A 17,514-nucleotide genomic window follows, 5' to 3' on the forward strand; every position below is an offset into this window, starting at 1 on the left:
AAAAATCAAAACTTCACGACTCTATTGTTTCCCAATATGGCGACACATCCAACAGCTGCTTCTTGTGGGTCAATCCGTGTTCCGAACTATACGTGTGAACATTTCGTTTAATTTAACTAATTTAGTGGTGGCAGTCAGCTGCAAACAATAGAACCATACAATGAAACGAATCAGTAAACTCCGCACACCGTTCGAATGAGTGGCATTGTTTTGACTTTTTTTTTATTGGTGGCTTGCACAAACCGTTGTTGTTTAAAAGCGGCAACCAAAACCAACTCACAATTGAAGGAAATCAAACGACCGACTGTCTGTCTGTAGGTCGGTTGGTCGTCGAGACTCTGCGATGCGATGGCGGAGGAAGAGTTTTTGAAAATGTTGTTTTCTGCTTGTTGGCTGGAGTTTCCTTTTGCCACACACTCACACACACACACACACATGTTGGCACACCGCGGACTGAGCATGCTGATTACTGGGTTGTAGGTACCTCAGCTTCTATGAAGTTTGAAAATTCAGCATGCGAAACGACCCGAACAGAGGGTGGTTACAGAATGTGGATTAATATGGTTGAATAGAAGACATCTTTGATTGACCTCTTCGAAATTATTATTATTATTGAAATATCGAATAATTTTTAGAACGATTCACTTTTTGTCTTTCTTACTAAAGAAAGGTATAGCGTATAGGTTCTACTTTATGGCTAGACGTATTTCCATCTTCGTAAATATTACGATTTAGCATGAATTTTCATCGGAAGAATCGTCAAAAAATCACACTGCATCGATTTCCGACGCTTCGTCGCCAAGTCGTCAATTTGAGCTTCGAATACTGGCGCGAGAATGCTGGCGCATATAGTTTGTGGCTCGAGATATACTCGTTTTGTAGTAGCTTGTCTACCGATGTCCCGAGCAGGGGTAAATAACACGGGAATACCAAATTTTGGTATTACTTGGGCAAATAACAGCGACCAAAATGTGCTCTTGGTTGCCCAGTAATAGATGGTAAAATACCATGAAATCATACCAAAATCTTGTATGTGGAAGGGCACTACAATACCAAACCATGTTATTCCAAAGGTAAAATAATACCACAAAATAAAATCATTTCAATACCAACTTGAGGTCTTCTGGATTTTTGAACATTGCTTGAATACCAAAACTTGGTATTGCCATAGTTTTAATTTTAGGTATTCCTGCGCCCTTGGAAAGTCATATTTTGGTATTCCTGTGGTCTTCCACAAACATGATTTTGGTATGATTTCATGGTATTTTACCATCTATAACTGGGCAACCAAGAGCACATTTTGGTCGCTGGTATTTGCACAAGTAATACCAAAATTTTGTATTTTCATACCATTATTAGTGCAGCAGTTGCAGTTGGTGAAAAAAACGGAAATGAACAATATGCAACAGCCAAATCTACTCACCGGATGATTGCATGTTGTTCTTAGTGATATTCTTCACCACACCGAATGCATTTGTCATTGATGAACGGCCTGTGCTTGAAGTTCTTGAAGCTTCTGAAAAATAACAAGATTGAAAAAAAAGTATTATTAAAATGAAACTGGATTGAAATTCACCAAAATTCAATAACCTGTTGATTCACTCGTTTTTCAAAGTATTTGGTTATCCCGACTTAGAGAAATTTCAACGTGTTTGAAAAAAAAAGTGGGTATATCACTAAAAAAAAATTAAATCAGCTTTAACATTTTTGGATTTCAAGTCCTTTTAGCGCAAAATTAGATATCTCGTCAAAATTTTTAAAAAATTTCCATGGTTTCAGAGGAATTTGATAAAACACTTTAATACCAAAATAATACCAAAATGTGCCATCCTGACTTAGAAAATTTTCCACAATTTCAAGTCATTTCTGTAGGGGGTATATCAACAATGTCTAAAATCAAGTTTGAAATTTCCGGTTTTCAATTTAAGCATTTGCCTTGATACATCATTTTAGCGCAAAATTAATTATTTTGTCAATATTGGTCAAAAATTTCCCACAGTTTCAGAGGAATTTGATAAAATACTGTAATACCAAATGAATACCAAAATGTGGTGTTCGACCATTGACAAATGCTGCAATTTTGCAATATTAAAACATAACCTTAAATTGATATGATACCATATTTTGCTCTTGCATAATCCTTAAGACAAATTTTAAAGGGTCCAGGAATACCAAAATTTGGTATCGATACCAGAGAAAGGTATTATTACGCATTTCCCTTGTTATTTACCCATGCTCGGGGTTTCCTACAGCTTGTTAGATATCGTAGCTGTTCGGTTTCTTTCGCCCTGTCCATTTGTGCATAACTGTCCAATGCAAAAAACTTGTATGACATACACCCATAAATGGGCATCGGCATACTAGAGGATAAAGAGCACGGTTCGATAGTAAAATGGTACTGTGTGTGGACGGAGAGGATAAATCCCGAAATTACCGAGAGTACTTTGCCCCTGGGTTCATTTTCCAAAAAAGTCCATCTATCAACAAAAAAAAGTACCGGTATCGAGACTCGAACCCAAGACCTTTGGCATATTTAACCGTGCCTTTGCCGTATGGGCCACCATGCTTCGGTGACTAAGTGGCGGTCATTTGTTCAGTGAACCACCTTGGATCATACGCTGGGTTCATGCCACGGGTGAGTGCCAAACACGAAACCGAACCGACGAACCGACGCGTGGCTTGGTGCGCTGGTAAGATAAACCAAAATACCAACACACAAATGGGTTCGGGTTCGTACCGAAGCTAGAAAATCAAAACCGCGCGGTGCGTTGCCACTGGCGCATGCTGCGTTTGTGAGTAAAAATATTCTTTCGGTGAAAATTGCGCTTTTAATTTCTTTTGGAAAACATATCATTTATAATACTTTGCTTTTATCATAGGATTTTTTGTGCCATTTCCATTTCATTTGAATTTTTGAATAAACTAGCTGCTAAATTCATATGATTCCATCTAAGATGTCGGGCTATCCGCGCGAGTTTCTTCGCAGGTTTTGCGCGCAGTCCAATGAGGAAATGGAAAACGAAAGAAAGAAAAAAAAAACATGGTCTCGGTCGAAGAAAGTGTTTCGCTCGATTTCTTCTGGGCCGCTCGCCGCGCGACTTGCACCATCAATGAATCCACGAACGTCGTCGTCGTATCAAACCGTGTAGTATATGTGCCACATGCGCCTCCACCGGGTAATTTGCTGGTCGACGGTTGGCCGGTTGTTGTGGTTCTGCTGGATTGTGGCGTAAGAGTAGGTCTCTGCGAACAATGCCACTATGTTTGGAGTTATTTTGGGTGTAATTTCATTTAAAAAATGAAAAAAGAAACACGAAATACACAACTGTTAAATTTTTTTTATTGAGTAAAACTCATTTGAAAGAAAAGTCAAAAGTTATAAATACGACGTTTTCCAGAGAACGCTCTAGGAAGTGAATGCCAGCGATCCATCAGCTGTGGAAATATTTACCTTTCCCAAAAACCCAGCTGAATCGATTCTTTGCCCTCAACGCCGCACCACAGACGCAGATGGTCTGCAGGAAAATATGGTGAAGAAATGTGTGCAGAACCGTCGGCCGTCATCATCATAATCAAACTCCGGCGTGTTGGAGTGATGAGTCAGCGCGGCATTAAACATAGTTTTGGGTGGTATATGTAATAGAGCGAGAGAGGGCAAGAACAGCATTTATGTTAATTAACATAATCTTGATTCGACACATTCTCGAGTGGAGTGTTTCGTGCGAGTCATTAGAGTTCCCCCCAGTGGGCAATGTCCGAAAAGTTGTCGGCGATTAAGGTGAAACCCCTGCGTAGTTGACACAAACAAAAAAGTAATCAAAATATGACCACCAAGGTTTGGTTGACGTTTTGTTGTGCGGTCACAGATAAATTATAAAGCCATAAAGAAATGTGAAATTTTTCACTTTTTATATCTATATATACATCAATTTCCCACACAACACGGTTTTGACGATTTGTGATCATTATCTTGATCGGGAAAAGTTGAGAACATGCCAAGAATACGAAAATGTTGGAAAGATGTAGGGAAAAATCGTTAGTGTTAGAATTAAAGTTTTGCTTGGTTAACCTTTCCTTGGTATTAAAAAAAAACACACACAAGGTATTGGGATCCTTTTTGACCCCAAACTTTTAAAAACCGTCAAAAATCCAGTTTTTGACCGATTCCGGTTCTTTTGATCACAAATGAAAGCTTAAAACATCCCCTTTCCGAAACCGATCTGGAAAACCGGAGTTGGTCACTGTGGCCGCCGGGAATCGGCTACAACCGAAAAAAGACCTGTTTGGGGCCCCAACTTTGACGAACTGTATCTCCGGTGAATTTCAACCAATCAGGATGCTCCGGGATGCATTCGACAGGTTTTTAACTTGTACTTTGACCACAAATATTAATATCAGGACCAGCTGACCTACCGGTTCCAGAAATCCGGATCATCCGAAAAGTTCATATTTTACTGTTTTTCACGTATATGTGATACCAATACTCTCATGATAGTTGAAATTGATCCATAAAACTTTTTAAAAACACAATATACGATTGCCAGAACCACTCTGGAGTGTTAGTGGCCACTTCCGGGTAACCTGGAACCGGTTGCCGGGTACCCGATGAACGGCCAACTTGATTTTTTTGTTGAAAACCCATCATGTTGCATATCATACTTCATGAAATTGAAAGATGTGTCCATCTTCGGTAATACCGTTATTCGCTGATCCATTCTGGCCAATCTGGAACCGGTTACCGGTGGCCCCTTGGGGACACTTCCGGAATATGAGATAAACTCTATCATCCGACATATCAAACTTCATGATATTGATAGATATATCAATATACGACCATGCCGTTGTTCGCTGATCCATTCTGGAACTGGTTCCCGGTGGCCCATTGGGAACACTCCTGTCGGGTGATAGGGTCTATCTCATATTCCGGAAGTGTCCCCAAGGGGCCACCGGTAACCGGTTCCAGTTTGGCAAGAATGGATCAGCGAACAACAGCATTACCATAGATTGACATATGTTTCAATTCCATGAAGTTTTATATGTCGGATCATAGGGTTTATCTCATATTCCGGAAGTGTCCCCAAGGGACCACCGGTAAACAGTTCCAGAATGGCCAGGATGGTTCAGCGAACATTGGCATTCCGTAGATTGCAATATCTTTCAATTTCATGAAGTTTGATATGTCGGATGATTGGTTTTATCTCATATTCCGAATGTGTCCCCAAGTGGCCACCGGTAATCGATTCCTAATTGGCCAGAATGCGTGAGCGAACAACGGCATGACCGTAGATTGACATATCTTTCAACTTCATAAAATTTGATATGTCGGATAATAGGGTTTATCTCATATTCCGGAAGTGTCTCTAAGGGGCCACCAGTAACCGGTTCCAGAATGGCCAGGATGGGTCAGCGAACAACGGCATGACCGTAGATTGTCATATCTTTCAATTCCATGAAGTTTGATATGTCGGATGATAGGGTTTCTATCATATTCCGGAAGTGTCCCAAAGGGGTCACCGGTAACCAGTTCCAGATTGGTCAGGATAGCTCAGCGAATAACGGCATTACCGAAGATTGACATATCTTTCAATTTCATGAAGTTTGATATGCAACATGGTGGGTTTTCAACAGTAAAACATGAACTGTTCGGATGTTCCGGATTCCCGGAACCGGTAGGTCACCTGGCCCTGATATTAATATTTGTGGTCAAAGTAAAGGTAAATACCTGTCGAATGTAACCCGGAGCATTCTGATTGGTTGAAATTTGCCGGAGATACAGGTCGGCAAATTTGGGGTCTAAAAAAGGTCTTTTTTTGGTTGTAGCCGATTCCCGGTGGCCACAGTGTTCAAATCCGGTTTTCCAGGTCGGTTTCGGAAAGGGAATGTTTTAAGCTTTCAAAAGAGCCGAAATCGGTCAAAAACAGGATTTTTTTTAAGTTTTGGATCGAAAAGGACCCCAATAGCTTTAAAGTAACTTTTGTTATGGACGCTCCCCTAGGGGTCGTCCGAGTTTAATTTGTTTTGTGAAATGTGTATTTAAACTATAAATTGAATGTCGAAAAAATTCAAGGCTCTTGCATGTATATAGCAAAAGTTATGGCAAATTTAATTTTCAAAAAGGTTGAAAAGGACTTCAAAATTTCTTCAAAACTCTGAACATCATTTTCATCAATTTTACTAAGATCTGGATAGGAACATTATGTTACATTACTTTAGATTAATTTAGGGTTTTTTGCAGAAAATAAGAGCACGTGTTTAAACATTCTTGAATAGAAAATAAAACTTGAAGAAGATGTTTAGATCAAATTAAGAATAACATATTAGAACAGAAATATTGCCATGAGTCATTGTGCAACGTAATCATTGTTCCAGGCATGCGGCAAACGTTTGACGCTTTACGTCATCTGCTTGTCTATGACTAAACCATCATTAGTGTACCGTCAAAGGACAAGTACTCCATACCGTCACTCTGTGTACCGCTTATGGTTAATTGCCCAAATTAAATAAATGAACCACAACACAGCGCGGGCGAACCTTAACATTCCAACGCCCAAGGCTCCAAAAAAGTTGGAACGGTAACTTCAACTCGCTGGTACTCGGGCATAACTCACCCAATCAAGATGATTCTTTTTTCCAGTGATTTGTTAGGATGTCTAGATGATCCTAGAACTTTGCAGAACTCAATTTGATCAAATCTGTAATTTTTGCTAATCTAATCTAATCTAATCTAACACAAACGCAGCCAGTCCGATGAAAGCATGCTGGAAAGTCTTGTGATTAGTGTAAGATCCGTTCCGGCCTCTAAATTTCCGCTTCCCGTCGGTCAAAAACCCAAGCCACATCCGCACGCCGCGAGCTTCTCCTCTTTTTTCCTCGACCTCCCCGCGTTCTCGTTCTCTCTTTTTCCTCCCCTTCTTCGCCGCTACACTCACAATGCAGTTTACCCAAACCGAGTATAAATTCTACCCAGTATTTTCGGAGGGGTACGACCCTACATCTCACCTATCTTATAAAAAACACTAAAAACCATTCCAAATCAAACCAATACATCTATCTTGATCCAAACGTTTTTTATTCAATATAGCACTGGTTTCAAACTCAGTGGGGAATATAATCTAGAAACTTTTTTGGTTCTAACCGTTTACGTTTAGCTGGTACCCTACTTTCATCCCGTTCATCCTCCTTTCTTCCTCTTTGTTCCTCTTGCACACCTCGGTCTTCACTATCTGGCACTTCCGGTTCATTGTTCGTTGTCTCATCATATTCCGGTTCCCGTTGTTCACCATCATCGACATCTTCTTCCCTCAAACTCAATGTATCATCTTCCTCCGGTTCCGTGCCTTGATCCTGTTCAATCCTCTTCAAATGGACCACGTTGCGCTTTATCTTCTGACCCGACTTGAGTGATTGTACAACCACTTCCGATCCCAACTTACTCACCACCACGAACTGTTCTGGTGAATAATTTGTACTTAACTTGTTGTCCTTCTGCATTCGTTTCACGTACACTTTGTCACCTGCGCTGAGATCACTGTGTTGAGCACGTCGCTTCCGGTTTGTGTACTCCTTCCCCTTTTCCTTGACTATTCTGTCCCGATCCCTGGCCGCACTATTGGTCTCCGCGAAGCATGGCAGCACTGGCAGCTTACTTTTGATACGTCTTCCATACATGAGCTCAGAAGGCGATTTTCCTGTGGTTGGGTGATCCGTCATGTGGTACGCTAACAGATACTTCCGCAATTCAACCCGCCAATCCTTTCCAAGCTCCTGTGCGACCTGCATTCTCTTCAAGAAACTTCTGTTCTGCCTTTCTACCTCCCCATTTGCCTGCGGCCAGTAGGGCGTGGTATTGATCAACTCTATTCCATGTTCTTCGCAAAACTGCTTGAATTCTCTACAGTCTGCACTAAGCTGCGGACCATTATCAGCACGAATCGACTGTGGGATTCCAAATCGACTAAACATTGTTATCAGCTCTCGAATCGTATCGTGTGCCGTAATCTGCTGCATTTCCGAGACCTCCACGTATCTGCTGTAGTAGTCGACAGCTACCAGAAGCCATTGACCCTCCGGCAGAGGGCCTAGAAAATCTATCGCAATGTCCTCCCATGGACCTGAGGGCATCTGTTTCCGTCTCATTGGCTCTGGAGGATCGGGTGCTGCCACCAAAGTGCATCCACGGCATCTCTTCACAAACGTCTCTATCTGGCTGTCCATTCTTGGCCACCAGACAACTGCACGCAAGGATGTTTTCATCATCCGCATGCCCAAATGGCCTTCATGAGCAATTTGCAAAGTCCTTTCCCGTAGCCCTTCTGGAATTACTATACGATCCAACCGCATCAGCACCTCACCAACTTCACATAGCTCGTTGGAAAAGCACCGGTATTCCACTGGCAAACGATCCAGCTGATCATCCTCAAGCGCTCGCATGACTTCCTGCACTACAACATCCTGCTTGGAAGCTTCAACGAGGTCTTCCCATTTGATTGCGACAGCGTCCGCCGAGTAGTTAGCAATTTCTTGAACAGCAATCTCCTCGTATTGATCAAAGGGAACCGGCTTGAGCGTTCCAAGACGACTAAGAACATCCGCTAAGTTCTTCTCACCAGGGATGTGTGTTATGAGATACTCAAATCCTTGTAGTCTCAACACCCACCTTTCAATGCGCGCACATGGCCGTGAGCGGGGCGTGAAAAGATATATTAACGCCTTGCAGTCCGTTAGCAACTCAAATTCTCTTCCGTACAAATAATGATAGAATTTCTCAACACTCCACACCAACGAGAGAGCCTCTTTCTCCGTGTGGCAATAGCGACGCTCGGTTTCCGTCAGCGCTTTGGAGGCATAACAAATGATCCGGTTCTCTCCTTTACCATCCACCTGTATGAGTATCGCTCCCAGGCCTGTAGGACTCGCATCCGCCATTACCAGCGTTCTATCTCCCACCTTGAAGAACCCTAACGAGGTTGGATTTCCCAACATTTGCTTGATTTTCTCAAACGCCACATCATGAGCTTCGGTCCACTCGAAAATAACTCCTTTCTTAGTTAAATTCCTTAACACATGATCAACTGTGGCCAATTCTGGCAAGAATCGACTGAGGTAACTCGCCAATCCTAAGAAGCTTCTCAACTCATTCGCGTTCTCCGGCTTCCGGAACGATCGCAGAGCTTCAATCTTTCCTTCTGCAGGTTCTATACCGTTTTCTGTGATCGTGTGACCCAGAAACTCCAGCCGAGTAACGCCAAAGACGCACTTCTTTAGGTTCAATTGAACATTTCTGTGCTTCAGCCTCGCCAGAACCTGGTAAACGAAACCAAACAAAAACAACATTGCGCCAAATTAATTGTCTTTATTCGAATTTTAATCAATGACATAATTCAAATCCAAAATGAATAGCTAATGAAACAGCCTTAGTTCAAAAGATTTTTTTTTATATATATAAATCCTAACACACCACAACATATCATACCTTGTTGAGTCGCTCATCATGTTCAATTTTGGTCCGGCCCTCCACGTAGATGTCGTCAATATACCACCAAGCGCCCTCGCAGCCAACCAGGATCTCGTCCATCGTCTTCTGGAATGCTTCCGACGCATTCACTAGCCCGAACGGCATCCTTTTAAAGCGGTAGATTCCTCGAGTGGTGATGAATGTTGTTACGTCGCGAGACTCCTCATCTAATTCTAACTGCAGGAATGAGTCAGCCACGTCCAGTTTGCTTCTTATCATGTTTGACCCCACCCTGGCCAGGAAATCTTCGATCATTGGCATCGGGTGTCTTTCACGCAGAACTGCTTCGTTGACCCTACGAAGGTCTAGGCAAATCCTCGGTTCTCCGTTTGCCTTGCCGACGACTACGAGAGGAGACACCCAGGTTGCCGGACCCGTCTTGTCCTCGATGATATCCTTGGCTTTCAGCTCATCCAACTTACGGAAAACAGCTTCTTCGAGCGCTACTGGTACTCGACGAACAGGCTGGAACACCGGCTTGGCTTGGGAATCCATGTGAATGTGTACTTGAACTCCGGAGATCTTAGCAAACGGACTTCGCCCAGCTTCAACGTGATCGATGTCAACTCCCACTTTGAGTACACCCAGTTGTTTAGCCGTTTTATCGCCCAGCAGACAGCGCTGCCCACCTTCCACCACAAAGAACAGAGCATCCGTCGACCTCTTGCCAACCGAAATACTTGCTTCAAACGTCCCAAGAATCTTCATTGGGTTGTCATTTGCGTAACCCTTGAGAATCCGGTCGCTCCCTTTCGTAGATCGTGACACTTGTACTCCTTCACGCTTTAGATTCGTCCACACCGTATCCGAAATCAGATTCGCCTCTGCCCCTGAATCAACTAGCAGTTCTACCTCCTTTCCACCGACGAGGCATCGAATCAGATTTGCCTCGCATCCTGAATAGAAGGCATAGTATGTTTTGCGTTCCTCCCCTTCTTGATTGCAATCGTTCGCGCAGATCTCATCCTTAACATCCGGTTTTACAGTCTCTTGCACGGCGCGAATTTTCATTGCTGGCCCAGATCGATCTCGTTCCCCCGCGTATGGCTTTCTTTGCCGGCACTGCTCTTTGAAATGGCCAACTTTCTTGCAAATCGGGCAGGTCGCCTTGACCGCAGGACACTCAGGATCGAACGAGAAATGACCCAGACGTCCGCATTTAAAGCACCGCACTGCTCTTGCGTTCTGGGCTTCGGCTTGGAAACGAGATCGAGATGAAGCATTTCCCGCTGAGAGATCTCTTGTATGGATTTGGGACTTGTTTTGGGTATCCTGGTTGGTTCTGTTGTAGGCCATCTTACTAGGACCATCATGTCTGATCTGGTTAGCAGACACCATCGCTTCTCGAGAAGATCCAAAATCCTTGACATGACGGTCAACTTCTTCCAGTGACGTCCCAATTTCCTCAATCTCGTCCAGCGTTCGGTCCTTCTGCAATATCCTTCGCCGCAATTCGTCCGACTGGCAACCTTCTGCAATCGCGTCGATCAGCATGATATCTGTTAATATCTTGCGGAACTTGGCGGTGTATTTGTCTACCCCGCACTCGAGCGCTTGCTGCCTGAGGCGCACTACGAACTCAGCAAATCTTTCATTAGGTTTCTGCTTCATGTGCCGCAGTTTATGCCTCTCCAGCACATCCTGGTGACCCGGACGAAAGAACTTGTCAAATGCTGCAATCGCCACGTCGTAGTATTGTTTTTCGGGAGTGACGAAGGCATACTTTTCGCTATCCGGCAAGGACTTGAACAGCATTTGTAGCTGAGGACCACCCAAATGCAGCAGCTTGGAGCGCATCTTCTTCTGGTCTATTATGTCTTCCGACTCAAAGTAGCATTCCAGAGAGCCTTTCCAGGCTTCCCATTCCTTGTGAAGTTTGCTCTTTTCGATGTCATCACAGCGGAACTGTGGTAGCGGGCTCGCATCACTCATCTATAAATGAACAATTTCCGTTACAAATTAATTGTTTGTTTATAATCTTTCGTTCACAAAATGTAAATGTTAACTTAAAATGATTATATCTTTACAATCATTTGTAGTTTAGTCAAGATTAACTTGCAGTTGCAAACCGAAATAGGCAAGTAGGTACCTCAAAAAAACCTCAACTTGTATGACCGGTTCCCGAACCGAAATCATAGCCCTACACTAGAAATCAATTAGCTCACAAACTAACCAATCCTTCGGTTCCCAAACCGACAATCTCACCAGTTCCCCCAAACCGGCAATCCCATCGGTTCCCAAACCAACAATCCCACCGGTACCCAAACCGGCAATCCCATCGGTTCCCAAACCGACAATCCCACCGGTTCCCAAACCGGCAATCCCATCGGTTCCCAAACCGACAATCCCACCGGTTCCCAAACCGGCAATCCCATCGGTTCCCGAACCGACAATCCCACCGGTTCCCAAACCGGCAATCCCATCGGTTCCCAAACCGACAATCCCACCGGTTCCCAAACCGGCAATTCAACCAGCTAACTGGCTTCTATCAAGGCTCTCTGCCTGCCACCTATTTTCCCCATCCGGCTTGCAACTGTTAAAATTATTTTCCTTTTTTTTATGTTTCTTCAGCATATCCAAAAAACAAACAAAAAACAAAAAAAAAATAACCCTATCCAGATTTATTCAGTTCAATACCACCCCTTGAATACGACCCTGCTTTTTTTCAAATTGCAAATGGCCGCCACGCATTGTTTCCGTGGAAGCAATCTGAGATCCCAAAACAGCATCGAACCATCAACTCAAAACACACTATTTTTCCACCTAATTCACTTTTTTTCACTTATTCACTGCACAAACCTACCTTTTTATCCTTCGTCGCCAATGTAAGATCCGTTCCGGCCTCTAAATTTCCGCTTCCCGTCGGTCAAAAACCCAAGCCACATCCGCACGCCGCGAGCTTCTCCTCTTTTTTCCTCGACCTCCCCGCGTTCTCGTTCTCTCTTTTTCCTCCCCTTCTTCGCCGCTACACTCACAATGCAGTTTACCCAAACCGAGTATAAATTCTACCCAGTATTTTCGGAGGGGTACGACCCTACAATTAGATTACGCCCCAAGCACTTTTCTTGTCATTATTAATAATTGCAGTACATCCGAGAACACCCGAAAATGTATTGCAAAAATTAAAGCGGCCAGCCCTACTACGTTGTGTTTACCGCAGAGAGGATTCTGAGAACGGATCACATTTCACAGAATCTACAGGGGAGGAAGGATGCGTGGACATACCGTACCAAACGCTCCTGTTTACAGTTTCATATGTGTTTTGTATGATGTGTAAAGTGTAAAATATAGTGTGGTTATATAATCAAATAAATATAATAATGCAATATAATGATCATTTAATAAAATCCCTTCACCTATATATAATAACCAAGCACCCAAGCACATAAATAGCGGCACAAAAGAAATGAAAATGAGCATGCAAAAACAAGACAGCGCGTCCCCGTGGTCAGCGCACTAATGATGCCATTATTTAATTATAATAACCACGCACCCAAGCACACAAACAGCGACACAAAAGAAATGAAAATGAGCATGCAAAAACAAGACAACGCGTCCCCGTGGTCAGCGCACTAATGATGCCATTATTTAATTATAATAACCACGCACCCAAGCACACAAACAGCGACACAAAAGAAATGAAAATGAGCATGCAAAAACAAGACAACGCGTCCCCGTGGTCAGCGCACTAATGATGCCATTATTTAATTATAATAACCACGCACCCAAGCACACAAACAGCGACACAAAAGAAATGAAAATGAGCATGCAAAAACAAGACAACGCGTCCCCGTGGTCAGCGCACTAATGATGCCATTATTTAATTATAATAACCACGCACCCAAGCACACAAACAGCGACACAAAAGAAATGAAAATGAGCATGCAAAAACAAGACAACGCGTCCCCGTGGTCAGCGCACTAATGATGCCATTATTTAATTATAATAACCACGCACCCAAGCACACAAACAGCGACACAAAAGAAATGAAAATGAGCATGCAAAAACAAGACAACGCGTCCCCGTGGTCAGCGCACTAATGATGCCATTATTTAATTATAATAACCACGCACCCAAGCACACAAACAGCGACACAAAAGAAATGAAAATGAGCATGCAAAAACAAGACAACGCGTCCCCGTGGTCAGCGCACTAATGATGCCATTATTTAATTATAATAACCACGCACCCAAGCACACAAACAGCGACACAAAAGAAATGAAAATGAGCATGCAAAAACAAGACAACGCGTCCCCGTGGTCAGCGCACTAATGATGCCATTATTTAATTATAATAACCACGCACCCAAGCACACAAACAGCGACATAAAAGAAATGAAAATGAGCATGCAAAAACAAGCCAACGCGTCCCCGTGGTCAGCGCACTAATCTGATCAAATCTGTAATTTTTGCGATCAAAAACATCGTTCCAACTTTTTTTTTCGCGTGTAAAAAAAAAAATCGCCAAAAATTCAGCGGAGGCAGTCTTTTTGAAAAAGTTGGAACGATGTTTTTGGTCGCAAAAATTACAGATTTGATCAAATTGAGTTCTGCAAAGTTCTAGGATCATCTAGACATCCTAACAAATCACTGGAAAAAAGAATCGTCTTGATTGGGTGAGTTATGCCCGGGAACCAGCGAGTTGAAGTTACCGTTCCAACTTTTTTGGGAGGCTTGGGCGTCCGTGTAAGTTGGACATGCGTTGGGCGTTCCAGTGTTAACAAAGTGGCCTCTCAACCCAAACGAACCAAAAAAATCTTAAACCAAAACGCGAAGATCGATCAGAGACCTCGAAGCTTTTGGGCGGGTGTCGAAATTCGCTCATAGCGCTTCACACGATCAAAACCGAAACTTGGACAACGGTCAGACGAACCTCTTCTCTGAGATCTGGGTCGAGAGTTGACGGTGTGAATTTTTTTTTCGGCGGCGGGGGGGGGGGGGGATCATGTCTAATAAACATAAATTGAAGGTCGCCTCGGGAGTCGTCTACGGGACGTGAGGCGAGACTTATCAACCGAAAGTGAAATGCTGCCAGGTCACGGATGATGACTTGCGTGTATGCTGAGGCTCTGGTCAACCGTGGCAAAAACGATCAGCGATACGTTTTGGTGGTGGAGACTGTGACTTGCGAATTCGTCACGACGTGGGTCGTGATTGCGGATGAATTGCGCATATTATGGGTGCAGTGAAATGACGATTTTTATTTAAGAAGTGTATTCTGGGACAATTTATAACTCACGCCAGTGATTCAAATGCGTTGGGTTTACCTATTAGGCAGGAAATGGTTAGTGATATGAGTTAATATGTATAACCAAGACAAACAAAATTACCAAATAACGATTCGCGGGACGTCCAACGGAAAGGCCAGAGTAAACATCAACGTTGTATTTTTACCATGATTTACACACAACAAAATTTTTATTTATGATGTAACACTTTTGGACGTCATTAAACATTTAAATGCAATTTGATGTAAATTTGCAACGAATTATGCGTATGAACATGATTTTACGTGTGATTCAACCGCTTACGTAAAATATCAAGTATACATCAACTAAGTGGACGAATCTTTTCGCACTCTTCAGCACAGTTGTTCTATGTAACACGAACTGAGAGGTTGTGAGATTTTGAAAAATGCAAACATCGTTAAGGGGCTCAAAACTGGCAAAAACCAAAACGCACCGATTTTATGGGTTAAATCCCAATTAAAATTCAAAGTCGAAGCGCCAAGTCCTATCGCAACTAGCATCTGACCAAAATACCACTCTACACACTTCGAAAAAAACGTGTAATTTTCGGTCAAATTTGATGCACATAACTGGAGCGTCAAATTAGACGTATAGTTGCGTCAAACAAAACGGAAAATTACACGACCCAAAATTATCCAAGGTCGTGTAAAATTACATTTAACGCATTTTGGTTGAAACGTATTCTAATAGGAATCTTGAAATTCTTATTGGATAAACAAACACGTGTTTACATTATCTCAAATCAGTATTGATTTTTATTGGTGCACATCATAATTGATCATACAATTTTCACTTAATTCGCGAAGTTGTCATTTCTTATCTTTTTTCCTGCGATTTTTCAACTTATTTTGCTGCCTTGTGGTTTTTGTCCACTATCACGATTTTCTTCCGGCATGCGATTTGTACCGAGGCGGCCACCCCGCCGGAGGTGACACAGCTTGCGCGTGTCAGCTATTAGCCGGTTCGTGGTGGCCTCCAGGGACTGAAATGAGGGATGACCATTGAGTTGAACTTCTTGGAAGATTCAAAAATCACTACCAACACACTCACCACAATAACCTTATGCACCTCGATCGATTTGTACATCAGCGAATGGATGTTCGTGTCCAGCTTCCCAATCTCCTCGATTGTGTCCGCAATGTCCTCGATCATGCTGGTCCTGCCCGGCGAGTTGGCCGAATCGTACCCGCTCCCAATCTTCCGCCTGAAATTCTGCAGCTGCAAACTGTTCAGGATGTTCGACTCGAGCAGCCCAAAGCACTTGTACCGGTCAATCCTAAGGCTCGATTTACTCCGAAAATCTCCCGAACTACTACTCCTGGCTCGCAAGTGAAAGTGATCGTGGCCACCTTCCGCACCGTGGTCACACTCCTTCCCGTGGCATTCGGGTGAACTCCGCGAAATGCACGGGTCGTCGTCGTCGTCATCATCTTCGCTGGGCACGCCGGAATCTCCGCCGGCCCGGTTTGACAGGCCCGGAGCCGTTCCCGCGAGCTGGATTTGGACTTTGGCTGGTGAAAGGCGGCCACCCTGCCGGAGGTGACACAGCTGATGGGAACTCACGATTGCCGCACCAAATGTTTGATCCACTCCGAAACATCGGAACAGCAGCTTAGAGGAGAAGTTTTACTTATCTGGATTTCCGCAACCATGCCGTAACCTAAATAGAACGAAAAGGAGAACGACAAAAAAATGTTTAAAAACTGTCTCACCATATCAAAAATGATTAAACTTACCTCTTTCAATGATTTGATGACAGATTCGGGCCAGAAGAGGTACAGAATTGATAAAATTTACCGAAAAATTCGACTGCAAAAATATCCTTTGCGGCGGCACACATGTTTTTCGTTTTGACGTTTCTCCACTCTGACACGCGTGTAGTGGTCAAGGCGCGTGAAATCGGGTTTCATTTGATGTAATATTCCATCAAACATGATGCTCCAGTTATGTGCATCAGATTAAGCATAAAATTGGGTTATTTATGATGTAATTTTAGGTTTCGCATAATGTCACGGAATGCCAATAGAAATTTTATCAATTTACGTCAAAATAAACATAATTTTACAGCTTAAACACATTTACATGATTTAATAGTAGGTGCAATCAAGGATTACGTTGAATGTAAAATTAATATTTTTTTAGTGTGTAGGTCAACAGGAAGTGGGTCAAACCGGTACACAACGTTTTAGTGTTCAAAAACGTCAAAAATCCTTAAAAGGCTGTAACTTTGGCAAAATTCAAATAAATTTCATAAAAAATGCAACAAAATGAAGGGTGAAGCATCCCAATTGATTAAATCTAAAGGGCATTTTAGTAAAAAAAAAAAATAGCACAATTTTCAAACTCGAATAAAAAAGTGTTCCATCTAGATATCAACTCGATTCTCCTGTAACCTGTAGGGGACATCTAGGACTACCACCTGAGACTGACAACGCTTTGCGTTAGGCAGTTGGACCCATAAAATTGACACTTTTTCTTTTAGTGATTTTTTTGGTTGTAAATTTTTGCTCGGAGGACCCCTTAGATCTCATTTTCTGGTGATAATTTCATCAAATTCGTGTTAGGAGCGGCCGTGGCAGACTGGTTACGGTGTTCGCTTTGTAAGCGAATGGTCCTGGGTTCGATTCCCATCTGCTCCCAACGAGAAAGTATAGAAAATATAAATCTTGAAACTCTGAACATGTACGAAAAATCAAAGTCGCTCGAGTCGGGGTTCGATCCCCAGTCCTTTGGATTGGTAAGCAAAAATGCT

The 17,514-nt window shown here is 42.9% G+C and overlaps 2 protein-coding genes across 9 annotated transcripts in view; one reads left to right on the forward strand and one right to left on the reverse strand.

Annotated features, from left to right (window-relative positions):
* Positions 1 to 17,514, forward strand: part of LOC6046890 (signal peptide peptidase-like 3) — a 105,286-nt gene that overhangs the window by 20,756 nt on the left and 67,016 nt on the right. The window lies entirely within an intron of this gene.
* LOC119768985 (uncharacterized protein K02A2.6-like) lies at positions 14 to 11,446 on the reverse strand. Its single transcript, XM_038260852.1, has 3 exons — positions 9,473 to 11,446; positions 7,136 to 9,303; positions 14 to 86 (listed from the first exon to the last, which is right to left on the reverse strand). Exons 1-3 carry the CDS (start codon positions 11,444 to 11,446, stop codon positions 14 to 16), a joined length of 4,215 nt encoding a protein of 1,404 aa, XP_038116780.1.

Source organism: Culex quinquefasciatus, chromosome 3 (genome assembly GCF_015732765.1).
Source record: "Culex quinquefasciatus strain JHB chromosome 3, VPISU_Cqui_1.0_pri_paternal, whole genome shotgun sequence".
In the NCBI taxonomy this organism is placed as follows: domain Eukaryota; kingdom Metazoa; phylum Arthropoda; class Insecta; order Diptera; family Culicidae; genus Culex; species Culex quinquefasciatus.